The sequence below is a fragment of the Rana temporaria genome, chromosome 9 (assembly GCF_905171775.1).
Source record: "Rana temporaria chromosome 9, aRanTem1.1, whole genome shotgun sequence".
Lineage (NCBI taxonomy): Eukaryota > Metazoa > Chordata > Amphibia > Anura > Ranidae > Rana > Rana temporaria.
Genome location: NC_053497.1, coordinates 21,281,071 through 21,301,068, shown reverse-complemented (window position 1 = coordinate 21,301,068; position 19,998 = coordinate 21,281,071). Strand labels below are relative to the sequence as shown.

The 19,998-nt window shown below is 45.0% G+C and overlaps 1 protein-coding gene across 3 annotated transcripts in view; it reads left to right on the top strand.

Annotated features, from left to right (window-relative positions):
- The window catches only part of LOC120913169, a 77,595-nt gene that overhangs the window by 19,230 nt on the left and 38,367 nt on the right, over positions 1 to 19,998 (top strand). For all 3 annotated transcript variants that reach the window (XM_040322910.1, XM_040322913.1, XM_040322912.1), the window contains exons 4-8: positions 650 to 697; positions 12,894 to 13,172; positions 16,039 to 16,323; positions 18,251 to 18,325; positions 19,866 to 19,919. In XM_040322910.1, coding sequence (XP_040178844.1) covers positions 650 to 697; positions 12,894 to 13,172; positions 16,039 to 16,323; positions 18,251 to 18,325; positions 19,866 to 19,919 — 741 coding nt within the window. The remainder of the gene's footprint in view (positions 1 to 649; positions 698 to 12,893; positions 13,173 to 16,038; positions 16,324 to 18,250; positions 18,326 to 19,865; positions 19,920 to 19,998) is intronic.

Here is a 19,998-nt window from a genome sequence, read left to right as displayed (position 1 = left end):
ATGTATACACTGAATTGAGTTTTATAATACAGCAAAACCTTGGTTTGAGAGTAACTTGGTTTGAGAGCGTTTTGCAAGACACTTTTGTGAGATATTGAATCTGTAGACTCACATTATTCCTGATTACTATTTAAAATACTGTGATAAAGTGTATATCAAGGCAATTGTTTTTTGCTTTAGATAGAATGGGAAAGGATTGGACCACCTGTCTGGCTATTGCAGCTATCTGGAGCTCTGAGATTGATTTAGCCTGACTTTCTGTCCTGCTGACAATGGTTTTTCTAGGCAGAAAAGGAGTTAGAATCTGCAACAAGGACACAGACAACAATACAAATTTGGCTGAGGTTCTTCTGATCTTCCTCTACTCCAAAAAAGTGTTTTTGTTTTTGTTTTAGTTAAACTTATTGCTGTTGGAGACTTCCTTTCACTTCCTGTCTGGGAACACAATGCTAGCCAAACAGGAAGTGAGGGGAAAGCTCTATAATAAGAGCTGCAGATAGGAGAAATGCCGGACAGGGCTTCTAGGACTTTCAGGCCCTATCTAAAAAAAAAAAAAATGTTTTTTTGGCTGGACATACACTTTAATATGCTAGTTCTTACTGATGATCGAGTGAACTTTGGCTAACTTGCAGCTCTTGTTCCCATTTAGAATATTTTAGATTAAAAGGAAGGGACATTGGCATGACAGAAGATGCAGGTAAGAATTGGCCTAACCTGAGAGAACTGTACATTCACATAATTTTTCCTGTTTGCGTCTTTTATAATTGTTACATTGCATATCCCCTTCACACATCGTTTCCTGTTTGTGTCATTTATAAATGGTATATTGTATGTCATATCACACACGGTTTCCTGTTTGTGTCTATTATAAATATTACAGATTATACATTTTTTATTATTATTATTATTATTATTATTATTATTATTATTATTTAGGATTTACTGTATACAGTGCCTTTAGTTTGCACTTCACTTTACAAAATAAAGGGAGACAGTACAATACAATTCAATACAAGGGGGTTAGACGGCCCTTGCTACAATCCAGTACTTTCCCAGTCATACTAACCTCATCACTAACCTTATCAGGGTTTACTTGACTTGATTATTCTGGTGAAAATGTCTCAAATATTCTTTGCTGTTTTTTTTGTCTTTTTAACCACTTTAACCACTTCCTTACTGGGCACTTAAACCCCCTTCCTGCCCAGAGGACTTTTTGCGATTCGGCACTGCGTCGCTTTAACTGACAATTGCGCGGTCGTGCGACGTGGCTCCCAAACAAAATTGGCGTCCTTTTTTTCCTACAAATAGAGCTTTCTTTTGGTGGTATTTGATCACCTCTGCGGTTTTTATTTTTTGCGCTATCAACAAAAATAGAGCGACAATTTAAAAAATATATATATATATTTTTTACTTGTTGCTATAATAAATAGCTAAATTTTTTTAAAAACAAATGTTTTTATCCTCAGTCTAGGCCGATACGTATTCTACATATTTTTTTTTTTTTTTTTTAAATTGTTTTTATTGAAGTTTTCACAACATACAAAAAGAAAATTTAAACAGACAATACAAAGACATACATTTACACAGCTCAATTGTGCATATGTTTTACAGGAAACTTTGTGCTATAAATCACTACCACAGTGTGCTTCAGTTGTAATGTCAGGCATGATGGGGACAGGGGTGCACCCCGCCTCCAGTATGGCACCAACTCCCGTGTCGACACCTGAGACTAATCCATATCAGCAGTGGGACCTATGTTAAATGGTAGACGTGGTGGTTATATGGAACAATCATCCAACAGTTTCCGACTCAGCCAACCAGGCTCGCCAAACTTTATCATACTTCTGTGGACATCCACGGTTGAAATATGTATCCTTGTACAGGGGGAGGCTGGAGTTGACCAGCCGTCTCCACTGCACCAGGCAGGGGGGTGTGGGTTTCTTCCAGTGCATAGCAATATTCTTTCGTGCATAAAAAAGTAGCAGGCTTATCAGTGTACGTTTGGCTGAGGACGGAACAACGTTTTCAACGATACCCAGGAGGCAGACTTCCATTGCCAGGGGCAGTTGGACTGCTGCAACCTTGTTGACCAACGTTAGCACCTCCTCCCAATATTGTTTCACTGCAGGGCATTGCCAGAAGATGTGAGAGAAGTCGCCAGGGGAGGCGCTGCATCTCCAACACTCCGGGGAGTGCGCGGGGTTCATTTTATGAAGTCTATGCGGGGTGAAGTATGCTCGATGCACAATTTTAAATTGCACTAGTCTGTCCCGAACCGAGACCAGGGTGCTAAAGGGAAGGTCCCACACGTCGTCCCAATCGTCCGTGTCCAATGTGGGTATGTCCCTCTGCCACCTGGATCTCAGCCCGTCCAGGGGAGGGAGAGACACAAAGGTCAGGAAGGAGTACAAGCGCGAAGTGGGCTTCGCCTCACAGCCAAACCTAAGCGTTCTCTCCAGCTCCGACTGGGCCAAGATGCATGCTGACCGAGGAAATTGAGCTGTAAACGCATGTGACAGTTGGTGATGTCTGAAGACATAGTGTGGAGGTAGGTTAAATGTGGACCGGAGCTCCTCGAAGGGCATCAACTCATTCTGCGAGACAATGTGTGACATCAACTTGATGCCGCGTCTCGACCACGCAACAGGATCTGGAAGTCTATAGAAGTGGTCTAAGGTAGGGTTCAGCCAGATAGGGGCATTGGGGGAAACCTCGGTGGGTTTGCACTTTTCAATAGCTAGCCCCGTCCGCCACGCCCGTAGCGTGGTAAGCATGGAAGGTGTCAGGGGGTACGGCGCGCCTGGGCCCCGGAACAACAAGAACCGGAGGGCCTCCAGCGAGCCGACCACCGAGGCTTCCAGGGCGGTGGAGGTGTTAGTCCCGTCCGGGCTCAACCACCAGGCCGCGGTCACCAGCTGGGTTGCCAAAAAGTATTTATAGCAGTCGGGGAATGCCATTCCCCCCTGCGTCCGTGGCCTCATTAGCGTTGTCAATTTGTATCGTGGCGGAGAGGTGCCCCAAATGAAAGAGGAGAAAATTCGGTTTAATTTGCAAAAGAAGGACTTGGGCACCCACTGAGGGGAGTGGCGGAAGAGGTACGTAAGCTTTGGGACGATTTTCATTTTAAGGAGATTAACCCTTCCCCAGACAGATAGCGGGAGATTTTCCCAGGCCTTAATCCTCGACTGAGTCTCCAGGAGGACTGGGGTCAAATTTAGTAGAATAAAGTCTGTGGCTAGGGCTGAAACCTGTACTCCTAGGTACTTGAATGAATCAACCCAACAGAGAGGACTATCAGGTGGGGAGGTAGACCTGGCCGCTTGGTCAATCGGGAAGAGCAGCGACTTGGACCAATTCACCCTGAGTCCAGTGACCAGGGCGAACGCGTCCAGCACAGTCAGTGCACCCTGCAGCGAGGGACCCGCGTCATTTAAGAATAGCAGCATATCGTCCGCGTACAGGGCCACCCTCTCCTCCAGCAAGCCCACACGAAGTCCTTTAATAAGTGGTGAGGTGCGGAGAGCCTCCGCCACCGGTTCAATGGCAAGGGCAAAAAGGGCTGGAGAGAGAGGGCAACCCTGCCTCGTTCCCCGGTAAAGCCTGAAGGGGACAGATAGTCCCCCATTCAGACGCACCGAGGAGGTGGGAGCCCTGTATATTACCTGAAGCCAGTCGATAAATCGTAAGGGGAATCCCATTCTTCGCAACGTTTCCCACAGAAAAGGCCATTCGACTGTGTCGAAGGCCTTTTCGACGTCCAACGAGGCCACAGTCCTCGTTCCTACGTTTAGGTGTTGGGTGTGTATGTTGGTGAAAAGCCTTCTGAGGTTCACATCCGTGGACCTCCGGGGCATGAACCCCGTCTGATCTGAGTCTATTACCGTGGGCAGCATGGGATACAATCGAAGGGCGAGAAGTTTAGTCAGGATTTTAAAGTCGGTGTTGAGGAGAGCAATGGGCCGGTACGAAGCACATAGAGTTGGGTCCTTAGGAGGTTTGTATATCAGTGTCAAGTGTGCATGGTACATGGACAAAGGGAGATTCCCGTCTGTCAGGCTGGAAGTGTATATCTGGGCCAACAAGGGGGCCAGGAGGCCCACATGCGCCCTGTAAAAATCTAGGGGGAGTCCATCTGGGCCAGGCGCCTTCCCCGGCGGGAAGGACTGAATGGCGTTCTGTACCTCGAGGGCCGTGATCGGTTTAACCAAAGTCTCTCTCTCCCCGTCCGAAAGCCAGCCCAATGCCAACGGGTCCATCAATGCGTTCAAGGACTCAGGTCGGAAGTCTGTGGGCAAACTGGAGGAATACAACGTCTTATAGAAATCCCCAAAGGTTTGGAGAACTTCTTGTTGGGAGGATACGGTTCCCCCCCCAGGAGTCTGAAGGGACGAGATTGTCGTGAGGGGTTGGTCGTGGTGGGCCATCATAGCCAGCAGGCGACCATTGCGGTCCCCTTGTTCAAAGGCCCGCTGCTTGCCCTTGTGGATCTCTAGGCGCGTTGCCTCTGCCAGGTGTAGCTGCATGTCCCTTTGGGCCACCATCAGAAGATCAAAGTGATCCGGGGTGGGGTCCAAATTGTATCTGTCAGTGCTGTCAGTGGCGACGCGTTCTAGTTCACGAGTCTGGGCCGAGTGTTGTTTCTTGACATTGGCTATGGAGGAGATGTATTGCCCTCTAGTGTATGCCTTGAAGGCATCCCAGACAACCCCGGGGGAGGAAGTTCCTGCGTTATGTACCCAGAACTCAGAGAGTAGGGGGGGTAAGGTTTCAGCTATGTCGGGGTGAGTGACCCACTGCGCTCCCAGCCGCCAAAGCGCAGCACTGCGCGATGTCGGAGACCGGAGCTCTACTACCAAAGGATTATGATCCGACAGCCCGCTAGAAAGATATTCCGCCCCCAACACATCCGCTAACAGTGCGGGGTTGGAGAAGGCCAAATCTATCCGAGACGCCGTCTTGTAAGAAGCCGAGAAGCACGAATAGGCCCTCGCCCCTGGGTGCTTCCATCTCCAGATCTCCTCCAGACCCACCGCCTGAGCCCAGGCAGGCAGGTCTAGGGATCTATGTTTAGGCGGCACCGGCCTATCTAAATCATGTGACAGGATGGAATTGAAGTCCCCCATTATCAGAACCCTCCCCGGACAGAACGGGGTAATCTTATCCATCACCTCGTACAGTAAGGCAGGCGAGAAGGGGGGGGGGATGTAGAGGTTAACAATGATGTATCTCTGAGCCCAAAGCGTGAAGACCAATATCACATATTTACCTAGGGGGTCCGTACGGACCTCCTCAATCACACAAGGGAAATTTTTGTGAATAAGGATTGACACCCCCCTGGCATAAGTAGAATAAGTAGCATGTATTGCCCGTTGAACCCATGGCTTTTTAAGAGTTAGGATCTTGCTGCCCATAAGATGAGTCTCCTGAAGCAGAATGAGCTGGGGTGAGCGGGTTTTTAGGTACTGGAAGAGGGTGGCGCGCTTAAACTTCGAGTTCAGGCCCCTGACATTCCAAGAGAGAATGGAGAATGAGTCAGGCGAGCGGTCAGCCATTCGGTAGAATAGACAAAAAATGGAAAGGATAGTTATCTAGGCACACCCCAGGGCATCCCAGGGGCAGCAAGATCCCAAGCACACAGCACTGTACATTGCAAGTATCTATGTATGTCACATTCAAAAGGTAGTAAAAGGCATTGAGCATAGCACATTGAACAAACAACAAGAATAACAACATTCCCAGGCACTGGGTGCCTATCCTACTATGTCCCGGCCCCCGAACAACGGTCAGGAGGGGCGGGAATAGTTTTTTCCCCAATAAACAGTCAAAAAAGGGTGTAAATGAGCCCCTAAAAATTGGGGGCCCTACACAACAGGCGCCAGGTCGCCTACTTTGGTACCCGGCAGCGGGTATAACACAGACCAACAGTCGGTGTCCAGGTTATTAATAGCGAACGTGTCCAAAAAAAAAAAAAAAAAAAAAAAAGGGAAAAAAAAAAAAAAAAAAAAAAAACAGGGGGGGGGGCGATTCACACAGGGGGGGGGGGGGGGGTAGCAACCTGGAGTGCCACCACGTCCGTGGGCCGAGAAAGTGTATTCTAGTTTGTGCACTGAGCAGCTACCGCTCCTATGGACCACAAGAGAGCTGATTCCCAAGCAGAGCAATGCATAGCTGCCGCCTCCCAGAGTCCATCAAGGAGGGGGGAGCCTGTGGGAGGTCGGGGTCACATAAGTATGCAGGAAGAAAATGATGAAAAGTAAAAATTGAAATACTAGGCAAAAGCGAAATAAAATTGGGAGAGGGACCACAGGTGCATGTATAGGGAACAGGGAGAGGATGACGGAACCCGAGTCTAATGCCAGGAAACATCGCAGGTAGGCCAGTCAATCCGCAGATCCAGCAGTATAGGGAAGTGGGGGAGGCGGGGGGGCAGCCCCGATTACTGTAAAACAGGCCTGAGCGGCTCACAAAAGGGGACAGAAAAGTAAAAATGTAAAAAATGTAAAAAATGTGAGCAGAGCAAAATTAAAAGAAAAAAAGGGGGGTGTATCCAAGGGATGGGAGCCTGTGCAGGCACAGGGGGGCAATGTCGGAAAGGTGGCAATGCCGGCCGTCTCGCCAGATGTGGGGGGGCTGACATCACAGGGGGAGCCAAGTGGGACACAAAGAAGGATACTTGCCACGAAGTGGAGACCCTCAGCGACTCTCCAACCACGACATGGCCGCCTCTGGATCCATGAAGAAGCGTGTGCGGTCCCCGTCGATCACCCGCAACTTGCTGGGATAGAGTAGGCTAAATTTGAGGCCTTGATCCCGCAGGCATCTTCTCACCTCTGTGAAGGAGCGACGTCGGTGCTGCACCTCTGGAGAGTAGTCAGGGAACAACATGATCTTGGCTCCGTTGTAGAGTAGGTCTCGCTTCTCTCTGGCAGCAGCAAGGATACGGTCCCTGTCTCTGTAATTTAGCAGGCGGAGGAGGAAAGGCCGAGGAGGGGCTCCCGGGATCGGAGGCTTGGGGGGGACCCGGTGAGCTCTTTCCACGACGAAAGTAGGCGGCATGGCCGGCAGGCCCAGGAGGTCAATCAGGAAGGTCTCAGTGAATTCTGCAGGCCTGGGGCCCTCCGCCCTCTCAGGGAGGCCAAGGATCCTAATATTATTCCTCCTGAGCCTGTTTTCGGTGTCTATAGATTTCTCTTGCAGGGCCTTAACCTGGAGTTGCAGGGCATGCAGGTCCCTGGAGTCCGCTCGTGTGGAATCCTCCAGCTGTGAGATGCGGCCCTCCGCCTCCATGAAGCGGGCCCTAAATTTGTCCATGTCATGGCGGATCAAGCTGACATCCGCAACTAGGTGGTCAATTTTGACCATGACTGAGTCCCGACCCTCCTTGATCGCCGCCAGAAGCTCAGCGTGCGAGGCGGCGTGGGATGGCTGCGGATTAAGGGAGGCTGGAGAGGCAGCCGACATCTCCTGTGCTGGAAGCCTCGTGTGCAAGATGGCCGCCGCAGCTCGGTCCCCTGTCCCCCCGGAGGAGCGCAGCTTACCCGGAGACAGTGGAGGGGGTCTCGGAGTACCGGGTGCCCTCTTGCGCCCCAGGGTGTCGGGCTGGTGGGTACTGGAAGAAGGAAACAGCGCTGAAAAACTGCCCAGGATGACGGTAGGAGCGGAGCTCAGCTAGCACACGTCTGGTCTCGTTCACATCCCGGCCACGCCCCCGTATTCTACATATTTTTAGTAAATAAAAAAAAAAATCGCAATAAGCGACTGGTTTGCGCAAAAGTTATAGCGCCTACAAAATAAGGGACAGAATTATTATTTTTTATTATTTTTTTACTAGTAATGGCGGCGATCTTCAATTTTTATTGCGACTGCGACATTATGGCGGACACATCGAACACTTTTGACACATTTTTGGCACCATTCACATTTATACTGCAATCAGTGCTATAAATATGCACTAATTACTGTATAAATGTGACTGGCAGGGAAGGGGTTAACACTAGGGGGTGAGGAAGGGGTTAAATGTGTACCCTATATAGTGTTCTAACTGTGGGGGAAGGGGGGTGACTGGGGGAGGTGACCGATCTGTGTCCCTATGTACAAGAGACACAGATCGGTCTCCTCTCTCCCTGACAGCACGCTGTCTGTGAGAGCCGGCAATGAGAAATGATCTCATATGTAAACATATGAGATCATCTCTCATTGGCCGCACAGATCGCCTAGCAAACGGCCACTCCGATTGGCCGTTCACGGCGATCTGTGATTGGCTGTGTCCAAGGGACACGGCCAGCACAGAAGTTCCCCGCTGCGCGCTCGGGGAACGCGCAAGTGGGCGGCCTTAAAAACACGGTGCCCCCAGAGAAGTAGAACCACCCTGCGGCCGTATATAGTCGTACAGCCGTCGGGAAGTGGTTTAGACCAGCCGCCGCAGCTGTACTGCAGCAGGTTTGCTCTCCTGGGCGAATCACTATCATTGTACGTCGGCCGCTTTAAGAGCTCTAGGGGGCGCACCCGCGGTGCGGCGCTAGAGCCGATGCGCGTGGCCGGGGGCCACGATATCCGCTGACCACCCGCGATCACTCTACAGAGAGACTGAACGGGGATCTGTCCATGTAAACAGTCTTTAGTTATCGGGAACCGCAATCTCTCTCCTCCTCCAGTCACTACACTCCCCCCACATTTAGAAACACCTCCCTAGGGAACACTTAACCCCTTGATCATCCCCTAGTGTTAACCCCTTCCCTGCCAGTATCATTTATTCAGTAATCAGTGGCTATTTTTAGCACTGATCTCTGTATAAATGTCACTGGTCCCAAAAAAAGTGTCAAATGTGTCCAATCTGTATGTCGCAGTCCCGTTAAAAATCGCAGAAAAAATGAATACTAAAAATGCCATAAATCTATCCCCTATTTTGTAGACGCTATAACTTTTGCGCAAACCAATCAATATACGCTTATTGCGATATTTTTGGTAAAAAAAAATGTAGAAGACTACATATTGGCTTAAACTGATGAAGAAATTTGTTTTTTTTACTTCTATTTTTTTGGGGAGATTTACTATAGCCAAATGTAAAATATATATATATATATATATATATATATATATATATATATATATATATATATATATATATTTTTTTTTTTAATTGTGGGCTTCATTTTGTTTATAGCGCAAAAAAAAAAGAAAACACAGAGGAGATCAAATACCAGCGTCACACGACCGCGAAATTTTCAGTTAAAGCGACGCAGTGCAGTATTGCAAAAAATGGCCCGGTCATTAAGAGGGCGAATCCTTCCGGTCCTTAACTAGTTAAAGGGTATGTCAAGTCACAATAAAAAAAGTCCATCTTTGAAATAAATGCATATTTTTTCCCTTTTAAACATGCTGCCGTTTTAGGCCGCCTGCCTTAGTCTGGATACATTCAGTTTTTGTCTCTGCTGTACTCAGCTGAGTAGCACTTTATTTTCTAGGTCTGGTCAGGTCTTCTTAAGGCGAGTGGTTGATTGCTCCTGCCTACCTCTGGAAGAAGTTGTGGCTGGAGAGAAGATAATTGTTTGGGAGGGTCTGATCAGCTCTTTCTCTCATAGGGCCTCTAGAGACCTTTGGGAAGCAGCGCTACTGAAGAGCTGTTGCTGTTAGGTCTCAGTATATGCTTGGCTGATGGTCTTAGTGGAACCTGGACTTAAAGAAACTTGCTGTAGGACATTACCTGTGGAAGCTGGGCTGGAGAGGGAACTCTTTAATTGAAGAATGTCTCAGGGAAGCTGGTTGGATAGCTTTCTCTGGATATTGTGAGTAGGAGCTTATGCCTAGAGCTTCAGGTATGCCTGTGCTTTAAAGGTTAGATGCAGGAATGGACTGACAACTCATGGGGCTCCTAGGCAATAGGAGATCATGGGGCCCCCTGTGTCACTGCTGACACTGAAACCACACCCACACAAAGCCCCATCCACAAATTGCACTGCCCACATTACATGTGTTCATCACAGAATTTCTCTACACTATGTTCAAAATAAATGTTTAACACATTAAGAAAATTAAAGAAAAGTAAACTTACATTAAAAAGACTGTCAGACTGTATATAACTAGCTACAGGTGTGTGTAAGTATACAGGGTGTGCTGGATCATCATACAGGTATACAATGCAAGATGTCACACAGACCATGATAGATGTACATGTATAGACTCCTCACCTTTCAAATAATACCCCTTCACTAATAGCACCAGATCCTACTCATAGATAATACCAGACCCTTCTCTACACCCCTTCACAAATACTAGACTCAATTAATCCCTCTTTACAAAAATGTTCTCCCCTCCCATCCCAGAAAATATAAAACCTAATGTATCCACAGCCCCAGATAACACCAGAACTACTATACCCCCCACTCCTAGATAACATCGGACCTCCTATACCCCCACTGCTAAATAACATCAGACCTCCTATACCCCCACTGCTAAATAACATCAGACCTCTTATGAAATATAAGGTAAAGGGAGCGCTCAATATTAAACATATACCGTGAAAACCTATTACTAGTGAGGAAATGTATAAAATATTATCAAAACATAACAAATGGTTAACACTCAAAAATTGATAATAATAAAGCAATTATACATAGGTGCAATGAGAAAGGTATGATTCTAGTAAGTGCAGCAAACAAAATGGTTTTAAAAGTCCAGTTAAAGTGACTAATTGCTGTGCAAAAAATCCTCTCAAGTTAGTTCAGAAGTAAACTTTCACCAGACGGAACAATTGATCACCCAATGTGCTTGAATGTATAAGCTGCTTACCAGATGGATTTGACCACTTTAGTTAAAAAGTAGGTCTAAACCGCTTGTGCAGAACCCTGTCTGCTGGTAATAATGGATGCTGTACACACAAGGTAACCTCCTCACGGCAGGAATCAATGGTGGGATATATATATATGCAGTAAATGATAGAGAAATCGAAAATAGTGTAATCCCATTTATTAAAACATTAAAAAAGATTAAAAAGCCAAATGGCTTGCTTAGATGTCTGGTGCCTTAGCCTGGCACAGAGGCTGCATGCGTGTAAGGTAGTCGAATGGTAGCCCCGCGGTTAGGAAACCCGTAGCTGGTGTGTGTTCCACCCTGCTCAACACACAGATCAAAGGGACCGGAAATGGACGTGACGAAGGCTCGCCTCGACATACGTTTCGTAAAGATTTAAGTCATCAGGAGCGGGAAGTCAAGGGTTGGAGAGATGTAGCAAAAGAAAAGTAAAAAACATATTTTACTACTCACCATAAAATCCTTTTCTTGAAGTCCATTGAGGCATACTTGGTAGAGGTAAAAAGTAGAAACTACCCTAGGCAGGAGAAAAGTCATTGGCCTCAACATTAAGGATGCAGTTTGTAATCGCTGCTATCATTGATATGAGGAGATTACTGTATCTCCCACTGTGCAGTATTTTTTAAAAATGTTTATGCATTGGTACATATCCTATATGACAGTGCCCAGCTTCACAAACCTTTTTTACAGCAGCTTGATAAATTCCCCAAATGGCCAGAGTTTAACAAAATTCACCCCTTATAGATTTCCATAGGATTAGTCTCTAAAATTTGGTTTGTTGATTTTGAGCAAGATTTGATGAACCCTTGATGAATAGAACCCAAGCAGATTCACCCATCATTGACAAACACCACCGGCAACGCCCATAAAGCATCTGCTAGAAATTTAGATAGTGCCAGCTGAGAAAATCTGTATGCAAATTGTCTACATCTGGAATGTAGAAGGTTGATAAGGCTGGAACGTAAAAATGTGCCCAGGAAGGGACCTGCTCTACCACTCTTGTTGCAGTGAGACTTCTGGTTCCTCCCTGATGATTGATGCCCACCAGCCACCATGGCCTGTCACGTTTTTCCTTGAAAGCCACATGAATCAAACACTTCTTACACAAAGGTTCTGTAATCTAACACTTTGACAAAAGTGTTCTACACTTATGCACTGCCATGGAACACATGGGAGAGAGGAGACCAGAGGCTTCCAGCAAACAATCACAGGTAAAATGTAGATCTCTTTTATAGGATTTTGATCCATCGCACATGGTTTGACAAAGTTACAGAGCAGGTTCCATCAGTGAGAGCAGAACTCTGGAAACGGCTTCCAAACACTTGGTAAACAATTTGGTAAAAATTAAGGGCAGGTGAGTGAGTAAAGCCTGAACAACCCTTCGCTCCTCTTAGCCCATCAGACTTTTAAGCATTAGTCAGCTAAGACCTACCTCAATAAACTCACATGTAAAGACTTCTTTGATCTTTAGCCCCGTACACATGACAGGTTTTCCTGCCAGGAAAACTGCCAAGAGAGCTTTTGGCTGGGAAAACCGGACGTGTGTATGCTTCCTCGCAGTTTTCCCGTCAGGAAAACAGCCGGGAATCCTGGCGGGAAAATAGAGGACCTGCTCTCTATTTTCCCGTTGGGATTTCCAGCATTTTTTTCCGCCAGATCTTCTACTTTCCTATGAGAAACACTGTGAGGCAGTGTCGATGGAACATACACACGGCCAAAAGCTCCATGGCAGTTTTCCTGCTGGGTTCTCAGCTTTCCCCTCGTTTTTCTCGGCAGACTTTTTACCGCCGAGAAAACCGAGCGTGTGTACAGGGTTTGTTCCTCCCCTTCGCCATGCAAACCCTCCATCCATTTTGTTCTTCTCCAGGTCTCACTTTTTCTCTGTGCCTGGGAGGAGCAGACTGCATGTAATCCTCCAAGTCACATATTTAGGAATCCCAAAATGGCCAATAAATTGACAAATAAGGCAATGCCAACGAAAAACAAGAACTCTGGAGTGGTCAGTTTTGTTTAATGAGCCAAATACAATAAAAAAAAAATAAGGAATGAATTCATAATTGTATCATTCTTCTATTACCTTGTAGCCAGAATGCATTTTCTGGAGAAATATAAAGAAAAACTCATAAAGAACATACTGATGGTGGATCCAGTGTTGGATGATCTCCGAGATCAGCAGCTGCTCACACAGAGACAGCACACAAACCTAATGAAAAAGACAACACCCCAGGAGAAGATGAGATCCCTCTATGATACAGTGAGGACCCGGAGCTATCCTGACAAGGAAAAAATGTACAAGGCTCTGAAAAAATACAACTATGGAATCATAAGGAACTTGCTAACACAAGAGGGCAGATTTGATTACGGTAAGTCTATGTGATGCTTCGCCCAATAATTAGGGGCAATTCTAGATTCACCCAGAGTAGCAAATATGACCTTACAAGTGTATCCCTGCTCCACTCCTCAAACATCTTTTAATATGTCAGTTATGAGCAGAGTGATGTTAGCTCTGGGGTATCACATAGCTCCCAACTGTGCCTGATTTGGAGGGACTGTCCCTGATTTGGAGCAATGTCCCTCCGTCCCTCATTCCTCCTCATTTGTCCCTCATTTTGGTCTGATCGATATAGTTGTATATAAAATGCACTTTTTATCTTTCAAAAATGGTTTCCCAGTGCTAAACCTTTCATCCAAATGCTACATTTGTACATTTCAAAAGTCAATATAAAGGAATAGTGGTGGTAAAAAAAGCCCTTGTGGGTTTACCCTTTTTTTTGGTTAATTCTCCTTTAAGGGGCATGGCAGGGGGTGTGTCCTATGCCTACATGCTTTTGCTAGTAGGTATCCCTCATTCCCATTTCAAAAAGTTGGGAGGTATGGTATTAATCAACTTAGTTTATATAGGGGCTTTAAAGGGTTAGTTCACCCTTACCAAAAAACTGCCTATGCAGGTAACCAGTGGCTGTAGATACAGTAAAAACAAACTCTGCACCTTTTACCAAAAATAAGTAATATTCTTGCTATAGATGTAGGCTGTTGTAGCCTGTCTGAAAAACTCCCATAGATAGATCATCTTATTTTGCTATGTTGCTAGGACATTTCTAAGACATTTCTAAGGCCCCGTACACACGTCCGAGAAACTCGACGGGCAAAACACTTCGGCGAACCAAGTTTTCCCATTGCCCAACGAGGAAATAGAGAACATGCTCTCTATTTGGCTCGACGAGTTCCTTGACGGGTTTCTCCCCGCGAAAAGTGTACACACGACCGGTTTTCTCGTCAGAATACGTCTCCCATCGAGTTTCTTGCTGAATTCTGCCGAGAAAACCGGTCGTGTATACGGGCCTTAAGACATTCCAAACTTATTCAAACTAATGCTCCCTCTCTCCTGTTGCAGTAGCTCTGAGTTCAGTGATGCTGCATTGAAGGAGATAGTGGACCACAAGTGTGTGGGTGTTGAGAGTTGGCCTCTGTCATGGTGGGGATCAGCAGTAGTGGCAGGGACTTTCCTAGCAACAAGACAGGATGGGATGATGCCATATCTGGGATTTTTTTTTATGGAGGTATGTAAATGGCCTACACCTGTACCAGGAGCCCCTTACCTTACCCACATAGGCAGGTTTTTGGTAAAGGTGATTCAATCCTAACATCACTGCATAAGTGCATATAATATTTAGCGCCTTAACGCTACAGATTTTTTTTTGGAGATGGTGGAAATTATACAGGTAATGGTCAAAGACTGTGGACAGTAAATGGTCAGAGGCTGCAGGGATGCTACAGCAGATGTCTGGAGACGTTGGACATGCTATATGAGATGGTCAGAGACTGTAGGAATTCTACAGGTGTGATTTGTGGCTAAAGATATGCTGCAGAAGACGAGTTAATTTACTAAAACTGGAGAATGCAGAAACCAATCAGCTTCTAGGTTTTACTGTCTAAGATGAATTGAACAAGCTGAAGTTAGTAACTGATAGGTTACCATGCACAACGGAAGTCGATTTTGAGTGCTCCAGTTTTAGTAAATCTCCCCCTTAGACCCCTTTCACACTGAGGGTGTTTTGCAGGCACTATAGCGTTAAAAAGAGCGCCTGCAATCCGCCCTAAAATAGTTGCCCCATTCACTCCAGTGTGAAGGGGCGTCATAAAAAGTCTTGCCAGCAGCTTCTTTGGCGCGCATTAGGAGCGGTGAACTCACCGCTCCTAATGCACTCCTGCCCATTGAAATCAATGGGCAGCGCCGCCGTACTGGCAATACACTGCTGTAGCGGCACATTGCGGGCGGTTTTGACCCTTTCTCGGCCGCTAGCGGGGGTTAAAAGCGCCCAGATAGCAGCCGAAATGCGCCACAAATCGGAAGGTAAAGCGCCGCTAAAAATAGCGGTGTTTTACCGCCGACACTATGGGCGGCACAGTGTGAAAGGGGTCTTAGAGACTGGGGACAATTTACATTACATGAGACCTCTATTGATCATTGCTGTTACAGTCCCTTTCAGTGTTGCCAACCTACCAGGTTCAAATTTACTGGCACGACACCCGAAATTTACTGGCGCAGCCACGTTTTTACTGACATTTCACAAAAGTTACTAAATTACATTTTTAGGTGCAAATTTCAGTATTTAGGCTACAAACAAGTACACTAGGCAAATAGCAATGTGATTTAAGGTAGATATTAAGGTAAAAAAACATATTTTTGTTATTTTCGATATAATAAGGGCAAATTATTTAGTCATATCACCCCCTGCCCCCACCCCCCTCTGCCACCAACACCCCCTGCCTTCACCCCCCTCTGCGGTGCCACAATCTCCCCCTGCCTCCAATCTCCCCCTGCCTCCAATCACCCCCTATCTCCAGCCCCCTCTGCGGTGCCACCAACAAACCCTGTCTCCATCCCCACCCTCTGCGAAGCCACCATCCCCCTCTGCGGTGCCACCAACACCCCCTGCCTCCAATCACCCCCTGGCACTAAGACCTCCTGCCTCCAATCTCCCCCAGGCCCCCTGCCTCCAATCTCCCCCAGGCCCCCTGCCTCCAATCACCCCCTGCCTCCATCCCCCTCTGCGGTGGCACCAACAACCCCTGTCCCCATTTTGAATGTTTTATGGGAATTTCTAAAAAAGGGTAAACAAAATATCTTGTATAATACTCAGAATGTTCAGATTTTCCTTTTGTGCTTGGTAACAATATGTGGCAATAAAAAAAAAACCTCTAATATATTATTTTATTCGGTTTCAGATTTTCAGATGATTTTTAGGAATCACTTTTTGGATGGAAACCAGAAGGAACTCATAGAAAAAATCAGAAATGTAGATCCAGTTCTGCAGGATCTTTTGGATCAGCGCCTGCTGACAGAACAACAATATAATAAGTTGAGAGAGAAGCCGTCCTCAGAGCAAAAGATGAGATCTCTCTGTGATATGATTTATAATTGGAGTTATACTAACAAGGACAAAGTATACAACATACTGAGAAGACACAACTATGAGGAATTAAGAGCCCTGGAGCTATCGTATGTTCCATGTAAGTGTCTCTTGACTATGAGGGAGAAGGGTGGGAATTAATCTTTCATTAAAAATATAGATATTTTTATTTTATTAAAGAGTGAATGGACAATTAGCTAGGATTATGGAAATTGGGTCAGAATGTTAGAGTTTTAAAAAGTCTTGATCCTTAAAGAATAAATCCAGAAATGGCTTTATTATTCATAGTTACATTGATCCAGCTTGGCCCAATGTAACTATGAATATACAATACCTTGCCGATGCCCCTGTGAACTGGAAATCACCAAGACAGACCCCTCTACTCCAGTGATCTCCACCAGCTTCCTGGTCCCTTGCTGAGTGGGTGTCCTGCTGCATTGGAGGCATTGGGGTTTATTTACTAAAGCTAGAGAGGGCAAAATTACTCACAATTCTGCAGAGAAACCAATCAGCTTACAGGTTTTAATGCTAAAGCTTAATTAAACAAACTGAGGTTAGAAGCTGATTGGTTTCTCAGCAGAATTGTGACCAATTTTTTCCCTCTCTATCGTTTGTAAATAAACCCCATTGCATCAGCTTCTCAGCATGGGTGCCAATAAGAGAATGCTTTGCATTTTCTGAATCAATGAAAGCATGCACTAATTAGATGAGGTGGGGAGTGATATCATGCTCTCCACCTCGTCCAATCGGAGAACTGGTTGCATTCATGCAGAAAATGCAAAGCATGGGAAATCCAAACAAGACCAACACATTAAACGAATGGAGTAAACATGGCTGCAGCACTTTATTGGTTTAAATAATTAACACAATTAATTTATAACAATCTTTCAAGGTATGCATTTGATGTAATAAATCTGCTCAGTCCTCATGACTCAAGCATACATTAATCAAAATTATTAAACAACAGTCCCCCTTGAAATTAGGTGACAATCCTCTTAAAGTTCCAACAATGAAGGGTTGGAGGGAGGAAAGCTTGTAGTCTTGTTGCTGTTGTGTTCCAAGATTCTGGAAAGTCCTGGAATTTACTAGACGCTTTCTTAAAAGGGCAATAGAAATGATACAGTACAACTTACGGTAAGTATTAAGAAGCATGCCTAACCGGTTAAGACCCGGACCATTATGCAGGTTAGGGGCCTTGCCTCTTTTTGCGATGTGGCACTGCAACGACGTGCGACGTGGCTCCCAAACAAAATTGGCGTCCGTTTTTCCCCACAAATAGAACTTTCTTTTGGTGGTATTTGATCACCTCTGCGGTTTTTATTTGTTGCGCTATAAACAAAAATAGAGCGACAATTTTATATATAAAAAATCTTTATTTTTTTCCTCAGTTTAGGCCGATACGTATTCTTCTACATTTTTTTGGTAAAACAAATCACAATAAGCGTTTATCGATTGGTTTGCTCAAAATTTATAGCGTTTACAAAATAGGGGATAGTTTTATGGCATTTTTATTAATATTTTTTTTTTTACTACTAATGGTGGCAATCAGCGATTTTTTTCGTGACTCCGACATTATGGCGGACACATCGGACACTTTTGACACATTTTTGGGACCATTGTCATTTTCACAGCGAAAAGTACTATAAAAATGCACTGTTTACTGTGAAAATGACACTGACAGTGAAGGAGTTAACCACTAGGGGGGCGCTGTATGTAACAGTAAGATCACATGTCCCAATGATCATTTGCACACATATGTCCGTGATCACGCAAACCAATTATTATACACTTAACAGGATTTTTTTTACCAAAGAAATGTAGCTGAATACATTTTGGCTTAAATTTATGACAAAATTTGATTTTATTGGATTTCTTTTAAAGTAGAAAATATTGTTTTTTTCCAAATTTCCGCTCTTTTTTTGCTTATATCGCAAAAAATTAAAAACATTAGCCTGGGAAGGAAGGGGGTGAAAGTGTCCAGTTTTAAAGTGGTTAACATTTTTTTTATTTGCTTTTCACTCCAATAGCTCTATTAGATGGAGACTTATCTGAAATCTCTCCACCGGACTATCTGTACATATACGGACTTCCCGAGTATCAAGGTATGGAAGTATTGATCACACATTTTATTCCTTAATGTCATCCATCTTTACTTCCCAAACATTCCTAGTTGTGTACAACCCTCACATACAACCCACCTACACTACCTGCATCTAGTCTGGACATTGTCTTCTCAGAACTGTTCCATAATGCTCCATGTGTAATCCGTCAGTGATATGTGATGCTAGGTGAATATTCATTGAAGTCTAGAGCCCAGCATTGTCCCACCAAAAGTCTCACCAGTGATAGGATACATCACCAGCAGGTCATCAACTGAGGCTCCATACTGTATTTCTTTTCATTTCTATAGGTTGCATTCAACAGTGTGCAACATTTCCATGCAGGGTTCCTCCATTATAGTCTATGGGGGTTATTTACGAAAGGCAAATCCACTTTGCACTACAAGTACACTGCAAGTGTAGATCCGAGGGGGACATGCAAGGAAAATAAAAAACATAATTTCTCTTTCGTTCATAGACGGACACAGCCTTCTTTGACATTAGGGCTATGCTTCTTCCTACCAGAAGAAGCATAACCCTAATGTCAAAGAAGGCTGTGTCCGTCTATGAACGCAGAGAAATGGATTTTAAGGTGAGTACAAAAATCTTATTTTTTGCTTGCACATGATTGGATGATAAAATCAGCAGAGCTTCCCTTAATTTCAGAGCTTCCCCTCAGATCTACAGAGACCGCACTTACAAGTGCACTTGTAGTGCAAAGTGGATTTGCCTTTAGTAAATGACCCCCTGTGTGTCATTGCAGAACCCCTTGTGTGGTTTAAACATTTTGTAAATTGGTGTATGACTGCTGTACACATGGATAAAGCACACTGCGCTTAAGTTGAGGCTGCAGATGGGTATTGATCAGGCTGCATTGATGGGGCACTGGCCCTTATTTTGCTTCAAAGTTCTTTATTTAAAATGTATTTTTTTTTCCTGACACTTCTCTCTTAAAATGAAGGTGCGTGTTATATGCCTGTGCGTGTTATATGCCGATAAATACGGTATTTATAAAACTACTCTATCTCAGGCCTCGTACACACGACCAAGTTTCTCGGCAAAAAACAGCAAGAAACTTGCTAGTTTTTTTTTTTTGCCGAGGAAACCGGTCGTGTGTACACTTTTCGATGAGGAAACTGTTGAGGATCTCGTCGAGCCAAAAAAAGAGCATGTCTTCTTTTTCCTCAATGGGAACGGGGAAATTTGGCTCGCCGAGATCCTCGACAGCCTAACAAGGAACTCGACGAGCAAAACGATGTGTTTCGCCCATCTAGTTTCTCGGTCGTGTGTACGAGGCTTAACTCTATCATAGGTATACCTATATTCAAATAACAGGTTGTGTAATTTAATGTACTATTCATTTAAAAATATTTTCGAAGACTTACACAAAATAGATCTGTTGATATATTTTTCCAAAAATCTACATCCCAGTAGCTCTTCAATATTACTTGTTATCTCACTGCCTACACTTTTGTCATTACTGTATATGTGACGTTGTATAAACCTGCATGTTTTAATATCTTTATCATTTTTCTAACTGTAGGTGCATTTAACAAAACTGAAGTTGAGATGATGGTTCCACCATTGTCACCTCATGGTAAGTGTAATAGCATTGGTGGAGACCAGTGTTTCTCAACTCCAGTCCTCAAGGCGCCCCAACAGGTCATGTTTTCAGG